Source organism: Terrapene carolina, unplaced genomic scaffold (assembly GCF_002925995.2).
Source record: "Terrapene carolina triunguis isolate 2854851 unplaced genomic scaffold, T_m_triunguis-2.0 Scaffold247, whole genome shotgun sequence".
In the NCBI taxonomy this organism is placed as follows: Eukaryota; Metazoa; Chordata; order Testudines; family Emydidae; genus Terrapene; species Terrapene triunguis.
Window position 1 is genome coordinate 11,366,349 of NW_020664598.1, and position 22,098 is coordinate 11,388,446.

At 41.5% G+C, this 22,098-nt stretch overlaps 1 protein-coding gene across 1 annotated transcript in view; it reads right to left on the reverse strand.

Moving 5' to 3' along the window:
• TBXAS1 (thromboxane A synthase 1) overlaps positions 1-22,098 on the reverse strand; it is a 335,034-nt gene that overhangs the window by 154,960 nt on the left and 157,976 nt on the right. The window contains exon 5 of the mRNA XM_024211589.1: positions 17,735-17,831. Coding sequence (XP_024067357.1) covers positions 17,735-17,831 — 97 coding nt within the window. The remainder of the gene's footprint in view (positions 1-17,734; positions 17,832-22,098) is intronic.

Here is a 22,098-nt window from a genome sequence, read left to right on the forward strand (position 1 = left end):
CCCCCCCCCCCCCCCGCTCCGCCCCGGACATTGCGGGGCCCTCTTAGGCGCGGGGCCCCATTCCGGGGAATCGGCCGAATCGGCTTAAAGCCGGCCCTGCTTTCGGCTAGAGCGGCTAGTCAAAGTTGGAGGCCCTGTGAGCTGAAATTGGTGGCAGTCAGGTATTTCACTGGTGCGATTTTGTTTACTTACAAAGAATGTACAAAGTCCTGTGTCTCTGAACCCAGAAGGAATCAAATAGCAGGAAACAGCTTATTTTGCTCACACCACCAAAAGCACCCTTTTCAGCCTGCAAGTGTGACCCAAAAACCTCTCCTCAGCGGCTCCGTCAGGCTCGCGCTCTCACTCTGTCTATTCTCGTCTCACCTCAGTTTCTGTGCGATCACTCTTCTCCCCTCCCACAATGCAATACTCCGCTAAAAGCTCCCGGGCTGGTTCAAACACACGTTTAGTCTTTGGCGGGGTTATGCTTAGTTATGTTAACTGAAGGGCGAGTTCGCACCTACTAATCTCAGTGGGGTTTTAACTCAACCCATAACAAGGCTTCACCCAGCTCATAACTGAGACAACATAAAGGCCAGTTTTGAGGCATTACTGTTAATCTTACAATTTTAAAACCAATCTATGTTTGAAGGTCTTATTCATGATTTTTGAATCCGTGGCACCGGCAATACACCATGCCCTATATTCCCATTACAGCTAAATAAAATAAAACAAAAAAAAGAACCAGGACCCCACAAACACTATGTTTAAAAGAATATTAAAGTGGCAAAGTCAATGACTCAAAAGTCAGGAAATGCCAGTATTAAGGCAATGCCTTTGGACCCCTTGTGCATATATATGATCACATGCTACTTTTCCCATAGGACGTCTTCTTGACTTTGCAACTTTAACATTCCTTTCACATCGTTTTTAAATGTAATTTCTTAGATTTTTTAAAGAACTTTTAAAAATAGTCACCATATGAAACCACATTGATCTCCTACATGGGCCATCAGCAGAGTCAGGATCTTTAGGTCCAGAGTACAGTCCTCTATTACAGTGATTCCCAAACTTCTTACTAAGGTGAGTCACCACCTGCATTTTGTCTTCTTTTATCATCCATCATTTACAAATATGTACCCTCTGCGGCAGCACTACATCCTAATTCCAGCCCCATGCAGAGGGGAGGCCTGGGGGAGAGGGAGGGCGGTTTTGGAGAGTGAGCCGGCACTCACCATGCAGTAGTGGCTCCTATCTCATAGGGCTGGGCCCAGCTCCACGTGCTGCAATCTGGCACACAGCACCACTCAGGTTTGGCCCTGCCATGGAGAGCTGGTAGAAGCATACGTTTGCCGAGGCTAAAGCCCAGGGATGGGTTAATCTGGTCCTGGACATGGCAACCCATGTAGAATCTTCCCGCAACCCACTGGTGGGTCTGTGAAACACTGCTCTATCACTTGAACTAACCGAGTAAATGGTAGCAGTAAAAGGCTGTTTTCTTCTATGTGAACCTGTGACTAGAGGGAGACAGAGACACACGTCACCAGTGGGTTTCACAGCTATTTGCTAGATAGCAGAAGAATGGTGAGAATCAGGAATAATGCATTCACTTCCACATTCCAGAGGGGAGTGTGCTCTAGTGATCATAGACGCTTCGGCCTCGTCCCCTACGCCAGCCTCTCCCTGTCCCCTTCTGCTCCTTCCCTCCCTCCTCAACTCCTGCTCTTCCCCTCCTCTGACCTTAACCTCCCCAGCTCCTACTCCCTGCTGCCTGGCTCCTGCCCTCTGCCCCGTCCCCAGCTCCTGCCTAGGTTATCTTCTCTTCTGTGGCTCCTTTTCTCCCCCATCCCAACCTCCTGCCCCTCTTACCTCCATTTTCTGTTCCCAGTGCTGCCAACTCTTATGATTTTTTCATGAGTCTCATGATAATTATTATTTTCTTTAAAGCCCCAGCTCCTGGAGTCAAGTGGATATGTGATGATTTCAGCCTTCATTCTTAAAGAAAAAGCAAGTTTCTAGCCCTCGTGGCTGTGGGAAAAGCTTCAAAACGTGACCCCAATGCACCCTAAAAGCTCAAAAAGCAGAAGGCAAATAGAAGGAACACAAAATCTATCATTTTTTACATAATCTCATGATTTTAAAGCCAATCTCCTGATTTTTGGTGAGTCTGACTCATGATTTCTGAACATCTGGAGTTGCCAGTACTATGTTCCCCAGTGCTCCAGCCTCCATCATCCCTTCTCTCTATACATGTTCTTCCCTCCTCCGCATTTGTGAACTAAGATTTTTCAAAGGTTTATAATTTGGGCAAATTTTCATTGAGATAGCAAAAGGCAGAGTGACACCATCAAAGTTCAAGCCCCTGCTCCAAAGAATAGGGGCACTGGAGCTGTTCAAAGAAAGGTCACTAGAATTTGTTTAACATGGGCAAAACAACATATTTTTACCAAGCCTTGTTCTTGGAAATGGCTGAACTGTTTTAGCTGAAAGAACAGGAGTACTTGTGGCACCTTAGAGACTAACAAATTTATTAGAGCATAAGCTTTCGTGGGATACACAATACTCCAGCTGAGGCCTAACCAGCGCAGAGCAGAGCGGAAGAATGACTTCTCGTGTCTTGCTCACAACACACCTGTTAATACATCCCAGAATCATGTTTGCTTTTTTTGCAACAGCTCCTACCCAACTCGCCCCGCTTCCTGTCCCCTGACTGCCCCGACCCCATCCACCACCACCCCGACAGACCTCCGGAACTCCCACGCCTACCCAACCCCCCCGTTCCCCGTCCCCTGACCGCCCCCCGTGAACCACCGCCCCCTCCAACCGCTCCCTGACCCTTATCCAATCCCTCCTCCCAGCCCCGTGGAGTATTGTGCATCTGAAGAAGTGGGCTGTAGCCCACGAAAGCTTATGCTCTAATAAATCTGTTAGTCTCTAAGGTGCCACAAGTACTCCTGTTCTTTTTGCGGATACAGACTAACACGGCTGCTACTCTGAAACCTGTTTTAGCTGAAACTTCCCACACAAATGCAGCCTGAGACACCTGGCATGGAAAATTTCAGCCTGAACATTTAAAGTTTGGCAAAGACATCAGCAACTTAAAACCGGGTCTTATAATAATGAAAAGTGTTAGCAATCTTAACTATAGGCATCGCTACCAGCTCTACTTTCAATAAAGGGGAGTTTTGATGAAACACAATTCTGGGGCCAGGTCCAGAGTAACGTAAAGGAAGAGCATCTACTGGTTAAACTGGGATTTTTCTGAGCCACTGTCAAATTATTCAGAATTATCTTAGGAAAGCTGCACTAAAAGTGCCAGAGTGCAGTTTTAGCTTCATCTAAATGCGCATACTGAAAATGGAAAAAGGAAGTGGTGAAACTGGCCTTTGCAATTGCCTGGGAAAGAAAGAAAAATAGTCTCCTGTATCTTAAATCTACAATTAATCTACCAGACCACAACAGTGTGAGACACTTCTTGTTTTGACTGCTTATGGCCCCAAGTCCTTTTTCAAATGGGGGTGTGGAGGGGAAGAGGGAGAGAAAGAGACCCTGGTTCTGTAGAAAGCATATTTATTTTAGAACGGATAGTGCTTGCTGCAGTCATTTCTGCTGCCATAGATTGACAGGAATAAATAATTAACATCGATCAACATCCTTTTTTTTGGTCCAGGATCAGCTGTTTCCAATCTGTGTGTATCTGTTTCTGCGTGTGCATGTTTGAAAAACCGAACGGTAGCTATGAATAGCTGTCAATGAGTTTTCAGAAACAGATGCATCAAAGTGGAAATGAGCAGTGACCAGCAGTGCTCAAAGACCAACAGAAACAGCAGTAAGGGGCACTTGTTTAACACTGCAGAGGAGGGAACAAATGATGGAATATAAAGCGGCAGGTTAAAGAGAGTAGAAGGAGTTCTGGGCACAGCACAGGAAGTCTGAGGAGAGTATGGAATAAGTCTCTGACTTCTTTCTTTCAAGTGTCATGAATTAGGTGCTCATCAAAGGGCAGGACCAGTGGTGAGCTGGAGCCGGTTTGCACCAGTTCACGCGAACCAATTGTTAAATGTAGAAGTCGGTTTAGAACCGATTGTTAAAGGGGTGGGCAAACTCGGGCCTGCAGGACCGTCCTGTCCAGCCCGCCTGAGCTCCCGGAAATGGGGGGGTTGGGTAGTAGCTGTTGCAAAAAAAGCAAACATGATTCTGGGATGTATTAACAGGTGTGTTGTGAGCAAGACACGAGAAGTCATTCTTCTGCTCTACTCTGCGCTGGTTAGGCCTCAACTGGAGTATTGTGTCCAGTTCTGGGCACCGCATTTCAAGAAAGATGTGGAGAAACTGGAGAGGGTCCAGAGAAGAGCAACAAGAATGATTAAAGGTCTTGAGAACATGACCTATGAAGGAAGGCTGAAAGAATTGGGTTTGTTTAGTTTGGAAAAGAGAAGACTGAGAGGGGACATGATAGCAGTTTTCAGGTATCTAAAAGGGTGTCATAAGGAGGAGGGAGAAAACTTGTTCACCTTAGCCTCTAAGGATAGAACAAGAAGCAATGGGCTTAAACTGCAGCAAGGGAGGTTTAGGTTGGACATTAGGAAAAAGTTCCTAACTGTCAGGGTGGTTAAACAGTGGAATAAATTACCTAGGGAGGTTGTGGAATCTCCATCTCTGGAGATATTTAAGAGTAGGTTAGATAAATGTCTATCAGGGATGTTCTAGACAGTATTTGGTCCTGCCATGAGGGCAGGGGACTGGACTCGATGACCTCTCGAGGTCCCTTCCAGTCCTAGAATCTATGAACTGCATCACGCCACTGAAGATGCCATCGCTTGACTAGACGACTATGCACACACTAAATAAAATAAACCTGGGTTAGCCCTAAAAGACATGCAAAGCTGACAGATTACTACAACTCTGTCACCTTTTAAAACCATAGATTGTAACTCATTTGTGTACATATGTTTGCCTGCTTTAACCTTGCAATAACTCTCTTATGTCTTTTCTTAGTTAATAAATCCTTAGATAGTCTACTACAGGATTGGCTACAAGCATTGTCTTTGGTTTGAGATCTAAGGTACACATTGACCTGGGATAAATGACTGGTCTCTTGGGAATGGGAACAACCTGAATATTTTGTGATCTTTGGTGTATAGCAACCAACTATCAATACGTCCAGCTTGCCTGGGTGGCAAGATAGACTGGAGTGCCCAAGGGGACGGGCTGTGACTCCATGGTAAGACTGTGATAGAGCTTTAGGAGTTCACATTTGTTACTGAGTTGGTGAAACCTAATTATTGAACACACAACCAGTTGGGGTCTCTGCCCTGCTTCTTGACAGTCTGAGTTGTGAGCCACTCCAGACAGATGTAGAATCATAGAATATCAGGGTTGGAAGGGACCTCAGGAGGTCATCTAGTCCAACCCCCTGCTCAAAGCAGGACCAAACCCCAGGCAGATTTTTGCCCTAGATCCCTAAATGGCCTCCTCAAGGATTGAATTTACAACCCTGGGTTTAGCAGGCCAATGCTCAAACCACTGAGCTATCCCTCCCCCCGACACATGTATGTGTGATGATACATAAAGATGTCACCCTGAGAACTGGGAGAATCTCCAAGTTTTTAAATTCAAACATAAGTATAGAAGCAAGTGATTATTTTTGCTCTTTATCCGAAGGAATGAGTAAAAATAAAAACAAACATTTTTGCTGTTTTTGTGATGAGACCATTACTTGAAAAGCTACTTAAATTAAAACTTTGGAAGCATTTGTTCTGAATGTAAAGGTAAACGTTCACTGTAAAAGCATGAAAAGTTACTCTTCTGGGGGCTGATTAGTTTATATTTAATCCAACAGTGAAGGAAATACCGAACAAAGCAGACAATATCCAAGTACGTCCTTTTACTAAAACAGTTGCACATTCACAACAACCACCAAAATTACAATGAAATAGTTAGTCTGGACAGAACATATAACACACTTTGAACAATCTACTCCAGTTAATTGTGCGGCAAATAAATCTAAGAGAAGAAAATGTACCTATGGGCCCTAGGCAGAATCGAATATAGTGGTTCCAAATATTTTCAGGCAACTGTACCAGTTTAGAGACCTAGTCTGCTACCTCTCATTCAACTATGTGTGTTTGCCCTTTTCCACACTGCAGCACCAACCTCCTGGGGTTAGAGCACAAACAATTAAATGAAAATTTAGCCAGCAGCAGTGCACTGAGGATCAGCTCAGAGGCTTATCATTAACATGTGAAGAAGGTACCTAGAATACCAGTCATGAAAGTCTGAAATCTACAGATACCCCTGAGTAGTACTGGTATCCATTGGTTGGGAAGCACTGATTGAATACACTACAACTAACTGCTCAAGAAGTTGCATCGTAAGAGCTTGGTGTTCTCATCTCTGCAAATTTAAAAAATAAGGCAACTAAGACTCTTATTTACAGGCTATACTGTAGATCAAACCCACACTCAGAATGTGTGGTTGACCTTCATACAATTCTCAGTGAAGGAAGATGCACAGCAATGAACTTGACACACTGTCACACAAGCACCAGTTTGAAAAATTTCTTGTGGCTGCATCATACACACAGGTTCTGCATTAAAAACCACGTGCTCATCTGCACACCTGAAACCTAGGCTGCCTTCTACGCACACAGAGATCAGCTCTCCATACTATGAGATATCACTGAAAGAAGTTCAAGGTTCTGTGTAGCTGTTCGATCATTAAGAAAGAACTTCAAATGTAGAAATGTGCCTGCACAAAACTTTGGATCCAAACACCCCCCACCTTAGGATATTTACAGTACACCTGAGATTTTTGAATCCATCTTAATTAAAGTATCACCTGCCACATCAAGAACGATAGCAAGTTCAAGTCAAGAAGACCTCTCTTCTAAGAGGAATGCAATGAGTAGGGCAAGAGTAAAAGGACATGACATAGTATATGGTATGGCATGAGTGGAAAAGAGGGTGAAACAATCATAAACAAATTAACCAAACTGCTATTCACAAAGAATATTTTCAGAAGTCACAGTAACTGTGCAGAGTCATGTGTGGAAACAGAGTCATGTTTTGCATTTTCCTGCAAGTTATTTAGTCTACTGGGAAGGAGGAGTTATAAATCTTCCCTGAGAAGGAATGAGACAGTGGAAGAATCTCCAAATGTATATGGTGCTATGTTGGAGAAAATCCTGCTCCCTCCTCTGCATTTTAATTTTTTATCACACAGTGAAAAAATAAATAAAAGCAAAACCCCTAAAAGCAATATTCACAAAAGAGAAGCCTGCCCCCAAATAAGCAGGGCAAGGTGGACCTCTTTCCAAAAAGCAATAGAAATCAAAGGCTATTGACATCAAACCCATAGCTGCTACATATCCCACTACCACCACACAGCACTGCCACTTCTAACACAACCAGACAAAATAAGATTACATATCAGATAAGGAAGCAGTTCTGAATTTAAAACAGAAAAAATTATGATCTTATTGCGGCTTAAGATTTCACATGTTTACTCAGCAATAAAATGTTCTCTTTTAAACAGGAACAGAGACCTGGGAATAGACAGCTCCTTCCTGTGTGTAACCCTTGTTTGTCTTTAGAGCTGAAAGAGAATTATAAACATAAGTATAAAAAAAATCAATTGCCACAAAAATAATAAATAAATAGCCCATGTGAATTTGATGAAAGATTGGCTCAGAAGACTGCTTTTGGCCTGAATAGAAAGATATGCTTTCATCCTGTTTTGACTATACTCATACGTTTACCTAACATAATTGGATGTAGTTAATATTGCAGAAGCCTTCAAGCAGTGCACATTTCTATCATTAGCTAGTTTAAAGCCTTAATGATATCTCTTGTGTTGCAGAAAAGCTCAATATGGGCTTTAACAGTGATTGGCAAGTTTTCAACAGGAGGCAAAACTGGGAAAAGGAGGAGGAGGCCTAATAAAAATCTGATCTTCCTTTTCTTACCCATTTAAAAATAAAATACGATAGGATCAAAAGGAAGGCCAGGAAAAAATCGGTAGATAAAGAATAGTCCAAAGGTTAATCCCAGATTGTAAAATAAATGAAGGGAAGAAAGAACCAGTGAGACAGTGAAGGGAGACAGTCTCTCCCTTCCGTTCCCATTCCCCTTCACATTTTGCGTGTGTGCGCATGCACACGCAGGTGAATGCGTGCCCAAATTAGTGTCTTCCTGCACCTGCAGTGCAGTAAAACCACCTTTCTGAACTTTATTGTGCTATGCTCTCTCTTTTTTCCCCCTCTCATCTAAGCAGCATTGTGTCACAATACGCTATAAATTAGGTAAATATGAAGGTGTGGGTTTGTTGTTGTCATTTTTTTAAACTGACTAATTTAGACCATTTTCCAGGAACAGAAGTTTCACAGGTTGGTTTAGTTTCAAAAGTAGTGTAATTGCATACAGCTGCATTCAGCATTCCTAAACTGCCTTGTACAACCACTGAGAGGGAGATTTACACTAATTGTCAGCCACTATCATTAGTGCTGGACAGTATGTAATCCAGCTGGTGTTCCCATATCTACCTAGGATCAGGTATTGACCCAGTGACAGCTGGGTTATAATAGCCGAAAAGAAAGAGCTTTACCTTTTAAAACAAAAAACAAACCCTAATGATTTCTTGGTACCTCATTGTATTTATATGGTTGTTTCCTTTAGTTTTTTTCAAACTATTGGTTTTACACATACACACACACACACACACACGTATGTGAAGGGCAAAGAATTTATACTTTATCTAATTTATACTTCAGCTTTATAATCTTTACAGAGGAAAAGATGTCCAGATACCAAGCAGATGAGAGCAGTATAAGAATTTGAATAAAGCAGAAAAAGATTTAGGGCCAGATTCTAATACCCTTACTCATGTTGAAAAGTAACTTACTCCATGACTAGTCCTACTGAACTCAAAGAGACCACTCACATGATATTCAGCATGAGTCACGGCATCAAAGTCTGGCCCATAGAGTTTACCCTACTGTCTTTGATATGGGGACTCAAAAATAAAGGCCTACAAATCATCCAGTCTCCTTACAGTCAACCATAAAAAAGAAAAAAGGGTCCCATATTGCTGAGGCTACAACTCATGTAATCAAAAACTAGTCAGCTTCTGGATCTCTGAGCACTGCCAAAATCCGATCTATTTTACAGCCAACAGCAGCAATCATTTGACAGCTTTAGTTAAATGCCCTGAACTGAAGTAGAGGGGAAAAGCAGGTAATTATTTACTGCGAGTGCATGAAGAGCTATCCAATCTGAGAGAAAATGTAATAGTTATTTTATTATTAAATGTAATAAATTAAATTAATATTGCATTTAATATTTATTTTATTATTTTCTAAAGTGCCCATCGCAAACATTTGGCATGAAGTACAATTTCAAAGCAATTAAACCAAACTGAATTTAACAGCCCAAAAAACTCTGTCAAAAACTTATCAAAGAAAAATGGGCAACGAAAAAAGTAACTAAAAAATTAAGAGTTATTTGAAAAAGGGAGGTGGAAAAATAGTCAAGAATTAACTGACCCACCTACAAAGGCCTTGTAATTAGCCTAGAAAATAGCCACAGAGTGATTCAGGTTAAAGACACTAAGGGAAGTAGTTTCAACAGCCCCATCTAGTTACAAGCTTGAGACACAAAGCTAGGACAAACCTAGTTCACCTGCCTTGAAAGGATTTAGGAAAAACTCCTCAAATACCAGATTGTTTGACTGGGGTTTCTGAGTGCTATTACACAATTGAACAAGTTCTCTGCTGGCATGTCAGCAAGAGATTTGAAACCCAACATTTTAGGACGACATATGATCTAGTAGGGTGTAGCAAATAGTTGGGCGCAAGGTAAGTCTCGATAAATTCAAAGCTAAGATGCTTTTTTCATTCAATCCTGCAAAGTGGTGAGCAATTTCTGGAGGCACTGAGCACCCTCAACTCACAACTCAGCACTCTGCATGACTGATAACTACTTTACATGCAGTAGAGTTCCTACTTATTTGAATTTGCCCAACAAGGCAAAATAATCCCACAGTTATTCTGCATCACAAATGGCTGCAGTTTCAAGCCATCACTTGCTGTCAATACTGATAAGGTTGTCTCAGGTTGAGATGCAGCATCACCACATACTGACATCATGATGAGAAGATGCATATTTTGTGAAATTGGCATGGTGCTGTGAGGCAGCCATGGTCAAGGGAAAAATCTGGGGGAACAATCCGGATCTTCAGTTTTTCTACAAAATAGGCAGCTCAGATCCATTAAAAATCACTGCTGCCCAGCTAATTTTGAGACACAAAGCAACCCATAACTTCATGAGAGTCACTCCTTGTGTCTGAATTAACACAAAGGAAAATTGGATAAAGAAAAAGAAAAGCAAGAACCAAACTAACAAGAAACATTATGATAAATAAGTCTAAAAATATCCTCTAAACCTGGGTGTAGGACTGCAAATTAATTATATGAATATGCTCAGGAATGTGGTTGTTACAGTTTATGTAAACATCCACCCTGCTGAAGGGGGGTAGGTGACAGAAATGGTGTTCTCACCGGTTGAACAAAAAGTGTTTTCTTCTGCAATGTTTTAATCCTTTGAATCATTTTCCAAATACTGTATTAGCCATCTTCAAAATATTTGTGACTAGTGTTTCCAAACCCTAGTGCATGTGTGCGCATCAGTCTTTCACATAGTACACAAGTCATCCATTTATAAACTAGGGTTATTGTATTTTGCAAAAATAACCTGGGAACAAACTCAGAGTTCCACACGAGAATGTGATGGATGATGAAGCTGACCCAACAGTAAGTGCAAGTCCTAATCATTATGTACAATTACAATGAAGGAAAATTTTGTAAACAGAAAGGGAAGGGGTTAGAGATTAGATAGTGTGTGCTACGTGGGTTTTTTTGGCAACTTGATTAACAGTCTAATTTAGCAAAGAACGTCTCTTCCTCACTATGGTCCTGATCCTCCACATCCTTGAACGTTGTGTATTAATATTATTTATTATTTGTACTGTGGTAGCACTTACGAGCCCCAGACCAGGACCCCATTGTGCTAGGTGCTGTACAAACACAGAACATGTGCAAACATTTACACTTGTACAAAACGAGAGCAAAATGCTGCCGCATTCTGATTTGGTAGTTGTTCATACCTACTTGGCACAGGTGTAAATGGCTACATGCCCAAGACAGTGTTGAATCAGGTCCTACATGTTGTACTATGGAGCTCCCTGTTTGTTGATGAAACTGAATCGAATCCAACCAAGACTTTCAATATGCTGTATGTCCCGGAAATTTAGCACTGTCAGAAGCCAGTCAGGTTCATTTTCCAGTAAATATTACCAAGTGGTACAAATCCATTTAATTATTCCCCTAATCGTGGAGGTGAAACCCTTTCTTTTTTGTCTGGCACTTAATGATTCCCACCCCCAACTATACACAACAACATTTAATTTCTTAATTTTTAAAATCACAAGCCTCCACAGGGATGTGTTAATTTTTTTTTTCAAAGCATAAACAAATGTGTTTGATAGAGATGGACTAGGGAAGCAGAACTTGAACCTGGATTAGGGTTATGGCTAAAGGTATATTATACCTGGTATAAATTGCTGTAGCTCTAGGGAAATTAACGGAACTATATTGATTTACATCAGCCAAGGTTCTTGCACAAAATTGGTATTTGAGGCTCAACCTGAGCTAGTTTGACAGTACTAGCTCTCACAAGCTGCTCCTGTGATGTTTTGTCCCAATACGGCAGAAAAGCCACTAGTTGAGCTGATCCTGTAAGACTTCTACAGTCTTGGCCCTCAGCTGAACATGACACAGAAAATTGGCCCCTTGTGGTTTATTGATGATATATTATTTACATAGTGCCATAGGTGGGCTTGCAGCTTTACAGATTAAAGAATAAAGATGAGACCAATGCAAAGAAATTACAATCTAATTTATATAGACAAAATGAGTAAATCCCTCAACACATGGAGGAGTGAGGAGAATAAACAAATACAAAATGAAAGAATTGGGGAAACTATTTGGGGGTGGGGAATGAGGCTGTAAGTCGCTTGTATTGTCCTGTTATATGAACTTCTTGGAGGTGAGGGGATCATAGTTCTTGCTTTTTCATTGTCAGGAACCATAATAGAAAGGGAAAGGCACCTGAATGGGAATGTTATAGCTCAAACTCAGAACCAAAGCTGTAAGAATAGATTTGGATTCATGGACTTCAATTGTAACCTTCCCCAAATTTGTAGGGATTCAGATTTGAGGTTCTGGACTGGACCGATCATTAGTTTTACCATTTGCTAACAGCATTAATCCTTTTAGAATGTTTGCTCCAGCAGTCAGATAAACATAGATTATCCAGTATTTACCCTTGCTGTGAGGCATACCAATCCGCATTCTCTCTGACTGATCTGGCCTGCAGTATCTTGGATACAATTTGTCATTCAAATTATAGACCAGGTAACCTCTGGATCTCTCTTTTAACAGCTAACTACGAACATCCGGATTGTCCTTTATAAAACTTACACTTTAATGATTTGCAAGTATTAATTCCTAAGAAAATTTTCAACATGGAAACTGAAAACAATTTCCAAACACATTATGCATCATTATCCTGCCTAAAATGATTCAACAGACATTATAACCCCATCTCCCAGAGAACACAGTAATGCTGTGCAGCTATAAAGGTTCAAGTACCATGTTAGTGCTCTTATAAGGAAAACTCAATCCAAGCGATTACCTGTAATGGTTATGAGAAAAAGGTGTCATTGACTACAGCAGAGTCCCTAGCTACATTTCTTATTGCGGTTTCATGAAAAAAATAAATTCAAATCAATTTCTTACTTTTTTAGCACAAGTTCTATGCACTAATTCTCACTTTTTCCTCTCCTGCTGTAACTATAAATGTAGGGGAAAGACTGTGTATTTCAAAGATGAAGACTGTATTCATTAACAGTACAAAATTAAAAAAAAAGGTCGAAGCACTCATCTTAATCAAGTCTATGTGGAAAAATATGAGGTCATTACTGCCTGCCTGGTGATTACATGGATAAGAATAAAAAGTACCCCAGCCCTGCAGGAAAATAATGCTTAGTTTGTTATACTTGGTTGCCTGTTATAAAGTGGATGCTGACAGTGAGCCTCAATGCAGTTTGAAGCCACAGTCACTCTAGGCTTCTTCAACAAATACAGCATAAAATTACCAATCAGCAATTCAAAAACACCATGAAGAGGGCAAGAGGAAAGGTGGGGGCAGCAGGGACCTAAAATGCTCCTTTCAACAACATTCAAAAGAGATTTCCTTGAAGATGCATATATCATCAAAGGGAAACTCAAGCACTCAAAATAAATATTGCTCGGCTTCAGTTTATATAAGGCGAAACCCACTTTGCTTGCGTACACACCAAGTAATTAGGCTTGATGCAAGAGAAGTGCGGGTGAACTCAGAAGATGAAATCTACACACTGACCTGGGCACAGGGCATGGGTCTGTAGTGCAGCCATGTCTACAGCTATTAGTCCAGCCTTTAGCTCCCTCTGCATCACTCATGTGGAGTACTAGGGTGATGGGATTGGTGGAAATGCAGCTCCAGGGGCTCTACCCTAGCCTTGGCTCACTAACTAAGCCTATGCCCAAAGTAATACTGGAGGCACCTCTTTTGTTATGCGAACCCCTTACAAAACTTAACATTCCCAATTTAAATAAATACAGCACCTAGCACAGTGGGGTCCTGACCCATGACTGGAGCACAAATTTACTTTTCTTGTGGGCTCAAGTATCAAAAAAGTAAAAGTTCATAATATGTTATAATAATCTAGAACAACAAAAGTTGATGGAAAAGGGTACAAAAAGGAGGCAGAAAAACTGAATTAGTCTAAACAAGAAATGCCTACTAATATAACTCAAGGAAAGTTAAAATCAGGGTTGGTAAACAAGAAAATATGGGTCCAGAGATTAATAAACCAAAATTGGTTTGTCAAATATTAGGCTTAACTGGTTGACAAAATAATGAGGGGATTGGCTATTCCACCCATCACTCCCTATTTGGATCCTTAAAGAAAGAAACTTTGGTGGTGCAAATAGAGGAAAAAACAGACACAGAGAAAGAACAGATGGAAGCTACTTCACCATCGTGGCTGTCAGCCCAACCATCTCCTGGGACTCTGGGCCGTTGTCATCCTAATCCTGAGAGATGCTCTGACCAAATCAGGCCAGAGAGGGGCCAGAGATAACATCACCATCTCTATCTACCAGCTTCAACTGAATCCCAAACGCCACCTGAGATGAAATAGGATCTTACTTTAACAAAACAGCTGTGACAACAACAGCTCCAGTCCATTTCAACTAACTTCTTCTCTTTTCCCCAAAGGACAGTTACTGCCATCTTTGATACCATCTAAGAAACCGTCAAAGGGGTTTTTTTCCTTCTAAAATTCTCTCCAGCTAAAGGGAAAGGGAACAAGGGATGTTGTTAAAAAGAACGCCTTACTTAATACTTCACATTCTAACTGTTTTTCCTTATTTTCAGTATCTTTAATAACAAGTTAAAAATGTAATGGTGTTTGCGCCATGGTACTAAGCAGGCTAAGGCCTTGTATACCACATTCCAGACCTTGTTTAACACTGTTTAATGTTGGACAGTGACTGGGTTATGTTAACACCTTTGACCCATATAGTCCATCTAAATTAATACAACAGGGGCACCAACTGCTACAATAATACAAATAATAATAATAAAATATATCACATTAAACTACTTAAATCCATTGCCAGTGCCCCTAAAAAATGATGAGATCTGTCCTCAAAACACCCTTGTCATTCCAGTGAATAACTCCATCCCAGCCAACACCAAAGGAAAGAAAGAATGAGCTTTGCATTATATCAGGAAGGATAACAAAGCCAGACTGTGTCAAACCAAGGGGGAGAACCACACCAAGAGACCCTTCTGTACTTCCAATTTACAGGAACCCCCTACTGACCACAACTGTAGCAGCGTGGCATGAGGAAAGAGACATGGGTGAAAACAAAAGCTGCTTCTTCATATACTTTGGATTCAAGGTCCAAGAAGACAGACAGAAATACAGCCTGGAAAATACCAACTCCATGTGCACAATCTTATACAACACTTTGTCCTTTTTTATAGTGGCAGCAGTGTTAGATGTGGCTACATGCTACTATATGCTGCAGTGAAAGGCAGGCTGCATCCACACTCACTGCCGTGTGTAGCTACACATGGCAGTGAAAGGCTCTGGCGGGAGAAGGCAGCAGGGAACGGTTCCGGCAGCAGGGAGCTATTGGAACCTTCCCCCACTGCTGGAGTTTTTCACTGGTTCTGGCAGCTCCCTGCGTCAGGGAAAGGTTCTGAAAGCTACCTGCAGTAGGGAAAGGCTCTGGCAGTGGGGAGCTCCCGCATCTACATGGCTATTTTTAAGCAGCGTAGATGTCCTGCTCCCAGAGCCTTTCCCTCTACAGTGAAACACTGGCGGTGGGGAAAGGCTCAGGTGGAGGAAGGCAGCTCCCCACTGCCAGAGCCTTTTACCGCTGCTACCCCGCTGCTGATGGAGCTGTTCACTGGCACGTGTAAAGCTACATGCTGCAGTGAGTGTGGGCGTAGCCTACCTTTCACTGCAGCGTGTTGCTATACTTATCCTACATGCCACTGCAATTGTAGACAAGGTCTTACAGAGAGGTTTTGTTAACATGTCATAGCCACCACTGCCTTTGTGGCATGCTGGGTTAATCTACTAAGATTTTGCCTGTGGTGGACTTGCCTTCTGGTTTTGGTGACGTGTGAAAAATATGCTTGGTGATTTTGTCCTACTCCCCGTTCAATTGCATCAGAAAACCACTACAAGACTGACAGCCTCAGCTGAAGAAGCCTGAGACTGGAACAGCAGGAATGTTCTATGTCAGGACTGAGCTGCATTAGCAAAGCTTTGTGCATAGTGCTTACTCAAAAGCCAATGCTTTAGTCTCTCAATTTCATCAGCATAATATTTAGGGGGGAAATAACCCAGAGTAATATTATTTTTTGTATTTTAAATTCTACACTAGCAATTAGAAACTGTTAATAAAAATAGAGAAGGACCTTGCTTTCAGTAATTTTCTAAGTATAAACAGAAGCACTCTCTTAAAAGCTTTAAAATAACCTCTGTGCAGGCAACGAGAAAAAGGCTTCTATTACTTGGAAAGTGCTTTTGTCCCTCTGCAACCATTATTCACACATACAAAGTCACATTTGAATAAACCCAAATGACCTGCCTTACATACAATTCAATACTATTTATTTTTATATAGAATCCTTAATACACAGCATCAGAAAACACTTCACTGAGAGAATCAAGTGTGAGCTAAAGAGGAAAGGAAGCTTTTTGGGTGAAATTGCATAAGAAGAAATAGGGAAGACAGAAACAGTCAGTTTCAGATAGATGTGGATGAGTATGAGGGTTTGTCTACATGGGGACATTCAGGAAAATTAATCCCCACATTCACCATTCTTGTAAGGATATGATATATTTAGTATTAAGTGTGCCTTGTGAGATATCATCTGAAAACTCATAGTCTGCAGAATATTATTATCCTGTTGCAATGTGTGTGACAACACTGCATGTAAAATTATGAGATTTTGCTATATGATTGTTACTGAAACATGTATAAGAAGGAGGGAAAATGTCCCTAGCCACCTTTCTCCTCCTTCCATCTCTCTGCTCATGACAACAATGACTCTCAAAGAACTGAACAAAGAGGGAAAGTGGTCCCAGGCTGGAAAGGGACGCAGATGAAATGTATTGCAGTTCATGGTGAGACAAACCTTTTGCTTTTAAACCTATTAGCCTTGGTAAAGTTTCGGAGTTAGCTTGCATGTTTATCCTTTTCTTTCTTTTGTAATCAATCCTGACTTATTTGCATCTATACTTGTAATCACTTAAAATCGATCTTTCTCTAGTTAATAAACTTGTTTTATCTAAACCGATGTATTTTGGTTGAAGCGCTTCGGAATCTCTACTTAAGTCAACAAGCCTGGTGCAGATTCATTGCCCATTGTTGGAATGATGGACTATCTATGAGCTTACACTGCCCAGGAGGGTCCTGAACAGTACAAGACCCACATTTCTGGGAACGAAGGCTGGGGCTGAGGGATATGTGGGTGTCACCCTGTATGTAATTCATGGATGGCTGGGCATAACATGCATGTATTCAGCAGGGAGCGACTTTACATGCTGGTGGCTGTGAATGAGCAAAGCTTAGAGGGGTTTGCTGTTCACCAGTAAAGCAGTGTAAAAAGCATCCCAGGCTGGAGAACTAAGGGACACAGCAGTTCAGGTTCCACCCTGGGGAATGTCACAGAGTATTATCCCCATTTGTAACTGGGGCACAGAGAGATTAAGTGATTGGACACAAGAAGTCAGTGTCAGAGTGTGAAGTGAACCTGCTCTCCTGCGTCTCAGTCCAGTGCCTTTACCACAAAACAATTATTTCCCTCTTTAACAGCTTCTCTTTAAGCCCTCAAAGTGCCCTGGAAAATAATGGAGTCATTTGGCTGACGTGTGTGGTCAGATTTGCATTCCGTTAGTTTTATTCAGCAGTTCATCCATTCTTCTCTCTAAAGCTGGTTTTCCTGAAACACTCAGTGCCAGATCTGAAGCTTCTTTTTCAGGAAACCCCATCAAAATCTACATGAGCCACATGGCCTCCCAAGTGTTGAATTTACAGTATGCGGTAGAGTCTTTCTACCAAACTTACCATTCTGTTGGTGAAGTTGCTGAAGTCCTTCACTAAGATATGTTTGATCATCTCTGGCTCGGACACCAACACGTACATTCGCCGACCGATGTAGTATCTATAAAGGAGGTGGAAAACCATTTTAGCACCCATAGCCAGCCAGAGAGCCACCTTCCCTAAGATGCCTCTGTTGGCTGAAATACGTTTTTTGTAAATAAATCATATCAGGTTTCCATTCTCTTTGGCAGTTCAGTATCTCTCCACCTCTCTGAAACATTTAAAACGATTAAGCTGTCAAGTTCATTGGTATTTAAAGGAACCAATTAAAAACCTTTTATCCATTGTCATCACCAATTAAAACACTTGCTGAGAACTAATTAAAGAACCAGTCCATCATCTACTTACTCACAGCTGCTTGTTACATACTGTACTCGATGCATCATAACATAACACAATACATTATCACTAAAGACAGACTGTAAAAGAATGGGAAGAAAACACTGATTAAAAAAGAAAAAAACACACCCAACCAAACAAGAAAGAATTGCTAGAACCTCTGTCCAATCTAAATCTAATGCCTTTCCACCACTAGGCTGTATCTGCATTAAACATTTCTACCCTGAACATTTTCAGAAATTCTCCCACTGTTGACTGGGCAATGGTGCAGTTCCACTGCTGCTAACAACAATGGCATTGCTGGTGTAGACCACCTCAGAGGTGTTTTTATCATGACAACAAACAAGTGACAGAGGAAGGGTGGGGGTGGGGTGGGGTGAGGAGGGAAAAAAACAGTATTGCCTCCAAGTAAGAATAAGACCACACTGTCTTCTCTTTACCCTAGATAGCTTTGGGGAGGGAGCTATCGTTTCCTGAATCTGATCCAATGGCTCCTGCTGGCTTCTCAGACAGTGAATTGAGATTCTTTATCTGCTTCAGATGTAGAAAAAATATAGGTCTGTTTCTACCTCATCTGCACCAGTCTAACCAGATACCACAGAATAAATATGTTTGTTAACACTCATACTTTTCTCCTGAGCCCTGGCATTTGCATTCACAAAGAATGTTTGTAGCCTCACTTGGTACAGCGTTTCAGACCACGCTTCAGCCAGGAAGTACTGAAAATCTCATGATGAAAGACTGATCTCACCATGATAAAACCCTGAGAGGTACAAACAGTTGTCTGAATTTTTATCCACGACAAAACAATGAACTTCTCCAGTTCTGCCCACCACTAGTTTGAAGTCTCTGCAGAGACACCGAAGAACAAATGGCTATGAAAACTGAGCTCCCCTTTCATTCCTTCCTAGACATGATTTTCTCCAGATAAAAGGTTAGGCACATTGGCAAGGTAGTAGGGGTAGCTTGCAATTCTGTTGCCTGTATTGTTTAGTAGAGAGGGGACCTTGGTCCCCTGAGATGCAATTCTAGTATTTTTCACAAATCTCAAATTTACTTTAACACATAACAAACCTGAATCATAATATGTTTATTTGAACCTAGTGTATCTGCACTGGATATAGATGCTTGTAATAGTCTCTGTTTCTGGGGCAGTACTCTTCAACTGACTCATTATTTGAAATCACAGCTGTCATTAGCACCTGGCAATGAAGTTTCCAGCCATTCTCTCTTATTGTTTGTAATGATGAATCCAGTTACAAAGAAGGGAGGGGCATAGGAGGGAATGGATGGAGAAAATCCACTGAGGTACCCAGGGATTAAAAATACTAAAAGGCTAAAATTGCTTTTATGCAAAGAAGAGCTGCCTTTGTGCTCTCAACCTGCTTTCAAGAACAATGGTTGTAAGGGAGGATCAGTATATCATTGCTTTCTTTCACCCCAAAACATAACTGCTCCCCTGATGGCTCCTTTCTGTTTCCCCAAACTGTATGTTTATTAATACATTCTTCCTAACTTTTTCTGGGAACTAAAAAAGTGGGGATATGGGAAAGCACTTTGGGAAAACTCAGTTCCAAGAGTCACAGTAATAATCTGTCAAGTATCAGGGGGTAGCCATGTTAGTCTGTCTTTAAGGTGCCACCGGACTCCTAGTAATAATCTGCTAACTCTTATCATCTATGTTTACAAAGAAAAGAAAAGGGATGAGGGGACCTGAAGGTCAAGGAAGACCACATGAGCTTTCCTGCTTAGCACACGTGGGTCCTGATCCTGCAAAAACACAGGCACATGCTTAACTTTAAGGATGAAAGTTAAAATCAAGCATGTGCATAAGTCTCTATAGGATCAGGGCTTTGTTCTCAAAACCAAGAGGATATTTCCCTACCTGTATTTGTTCTTCAATACCCTATTAAGTTAAAAACTTCTGAACAATAATCCATCATTTCCAAATAAATAACCATTTACATCTGCCAAATAGCTTTATATTCATCTAGTATTATTATATAGCGATAGTTAGTTTAGGATTATTATTGGGGGGAAATGAATATTCTTGTCATATTTTACTAAATAACAGTTTGAGAGAAAAGAAACTCATGGATTCACGGCTAATTAAGGATAGTCCCTTTTATTACGTTTCTCCAGGTTAACCTTCCTCTTGTGTGGTATTTCTATTTCTTTGCTACATTCAGCTTTTCATAATCTCTTCTGTTTAAATGGGAGCCACCCAACATAAGTAAATCCTCCACATTTTTAGGCCAGCAATTTAAAGACAAAGATCTATTACTTGTCATGGTAGAGAGGCCAAGTATCCTAATTTACCATAGTTTGTGACAGGACTGTGCTTCCCCCATGGGAGAAATGGTACCGTTTCTATAGGAAGCGCAGGGATGTGAGTTATACGGCCCTCTGAGGGGTATTACTGTAAGAAGTTATCCAACAGCTGTTCAACAGAGAACACAGACTTACTTACAAGAGTTACAGAAAAGCCAGGCAACCTTTCACTGTCTCCCCCAAACAGTGTGCAGTTCAAGGGAAGTGAAATGATGATATATTAAGAAAAAGAAGTTAATCTGTATCCAGAGCATTTTAATAACTAAAGAGGCTCCCATAGATACATGCAAACACAAAAACTCATTTATGACTCTTATTTCTTGCTGCAGTTTGGTCTGTAAGAATGAACGAACAAACACATTGCATTTAATGCAGTATACGGATTATTTTGCCTGTCGTTCAAATTCAACTCAGGGTGGTCGAGTCTAGCCAGTTTACAACCAATAATTTATTCAGCAAACTGAGCTCTTCTTTTCTCCTCAGGAATTATCTGCAAACAAACAGGTTGGAATTTTTATAGTTTTGCTTGCAACTCCTCCCTGTTTACTTCAGTGCGAGGGCCTAAGCTGTCTCACAGACTGCCCCCTAGTCTCCCTAGTGTGATAATGAAGCAGGCTTCAGTGAGGGGGCTGCACACGTGGCAGCAGAGAGGCGTCAAGCCCAGCATAGAAGCAGCTGGGTCCAGTTTTCAACCAAGGTAGGGATGGTGAGTTGAAGGGTGTGAGTAGAAGATGGAAAGCCGTATCGAGGGCATACTAATGGGGGCGGGGGTAGGGAAGGTAGGAAAGGTGGAGGAGGGAATAGCTATCCCTGCCCTATCCCACCCTTACACAAGATAATACTTAGCATTTACATAAAAGTGTATCATTAATATATAACATCTGTCATAAGAGGTTCCTTATTGGTTCAAAGTACTTTGCAAAGAACTGTAGATGATTCCCAATTTCTAAATGGGGAAACTGAGGCACGCAGATTAACGTACGTACTCCAGGTCACCCAGCGAGTCAGTGTCAGAGTAGGGAATAGGGCCCAGGTGTCCTGATTGCCAGTCCCCCATTCTAGCTATTAGACCAATGATACCTACTGGGGGAACAGTTTGGCCCTCCCGCTCACCTTTTAATCACACAATGACCAAAATCCTCCCAAGTACAGCACCCGGCCCAGGAGAAGTTCCTCCTCCACAAATTGCCAGAACCCTGGCCGCGTCTACCATACACCTCCATCTCTCCTGCACTGTCAAAAAAGTTGCCAGTTACTGGCAATCCCTGTTCAGTAGCCTATATGTAACAAGTTGGTGATATCAGTCCAACTCCTAGCGAACAGATATCTACACACCACTAAAACCACCATCCCATTTGCCTTCCCTTTGAGAGCAATCTCAGACTAGAGAGCAAGGGCTGAATGAGCATGCAATGGAGACTCAGTGATCTTCTCACCAGAGGAGGGTCCTACGGATCACAGTTGATGAAGGAAATGGGGTAGGGTAAATTTTTAACTACTCTTCTCTGTGCTATACTTGTTCTATAAATAAAGGATTTCAATTTCCCAGGCTGTCAATCCAATTCCACAGCAAGGAAGAGCTGATCATGGATCCTTCTGGAGCACCATTACAATCATCAACCAGGTGGAGGTCCCTTCTGAATCACCTTGCCATGCAA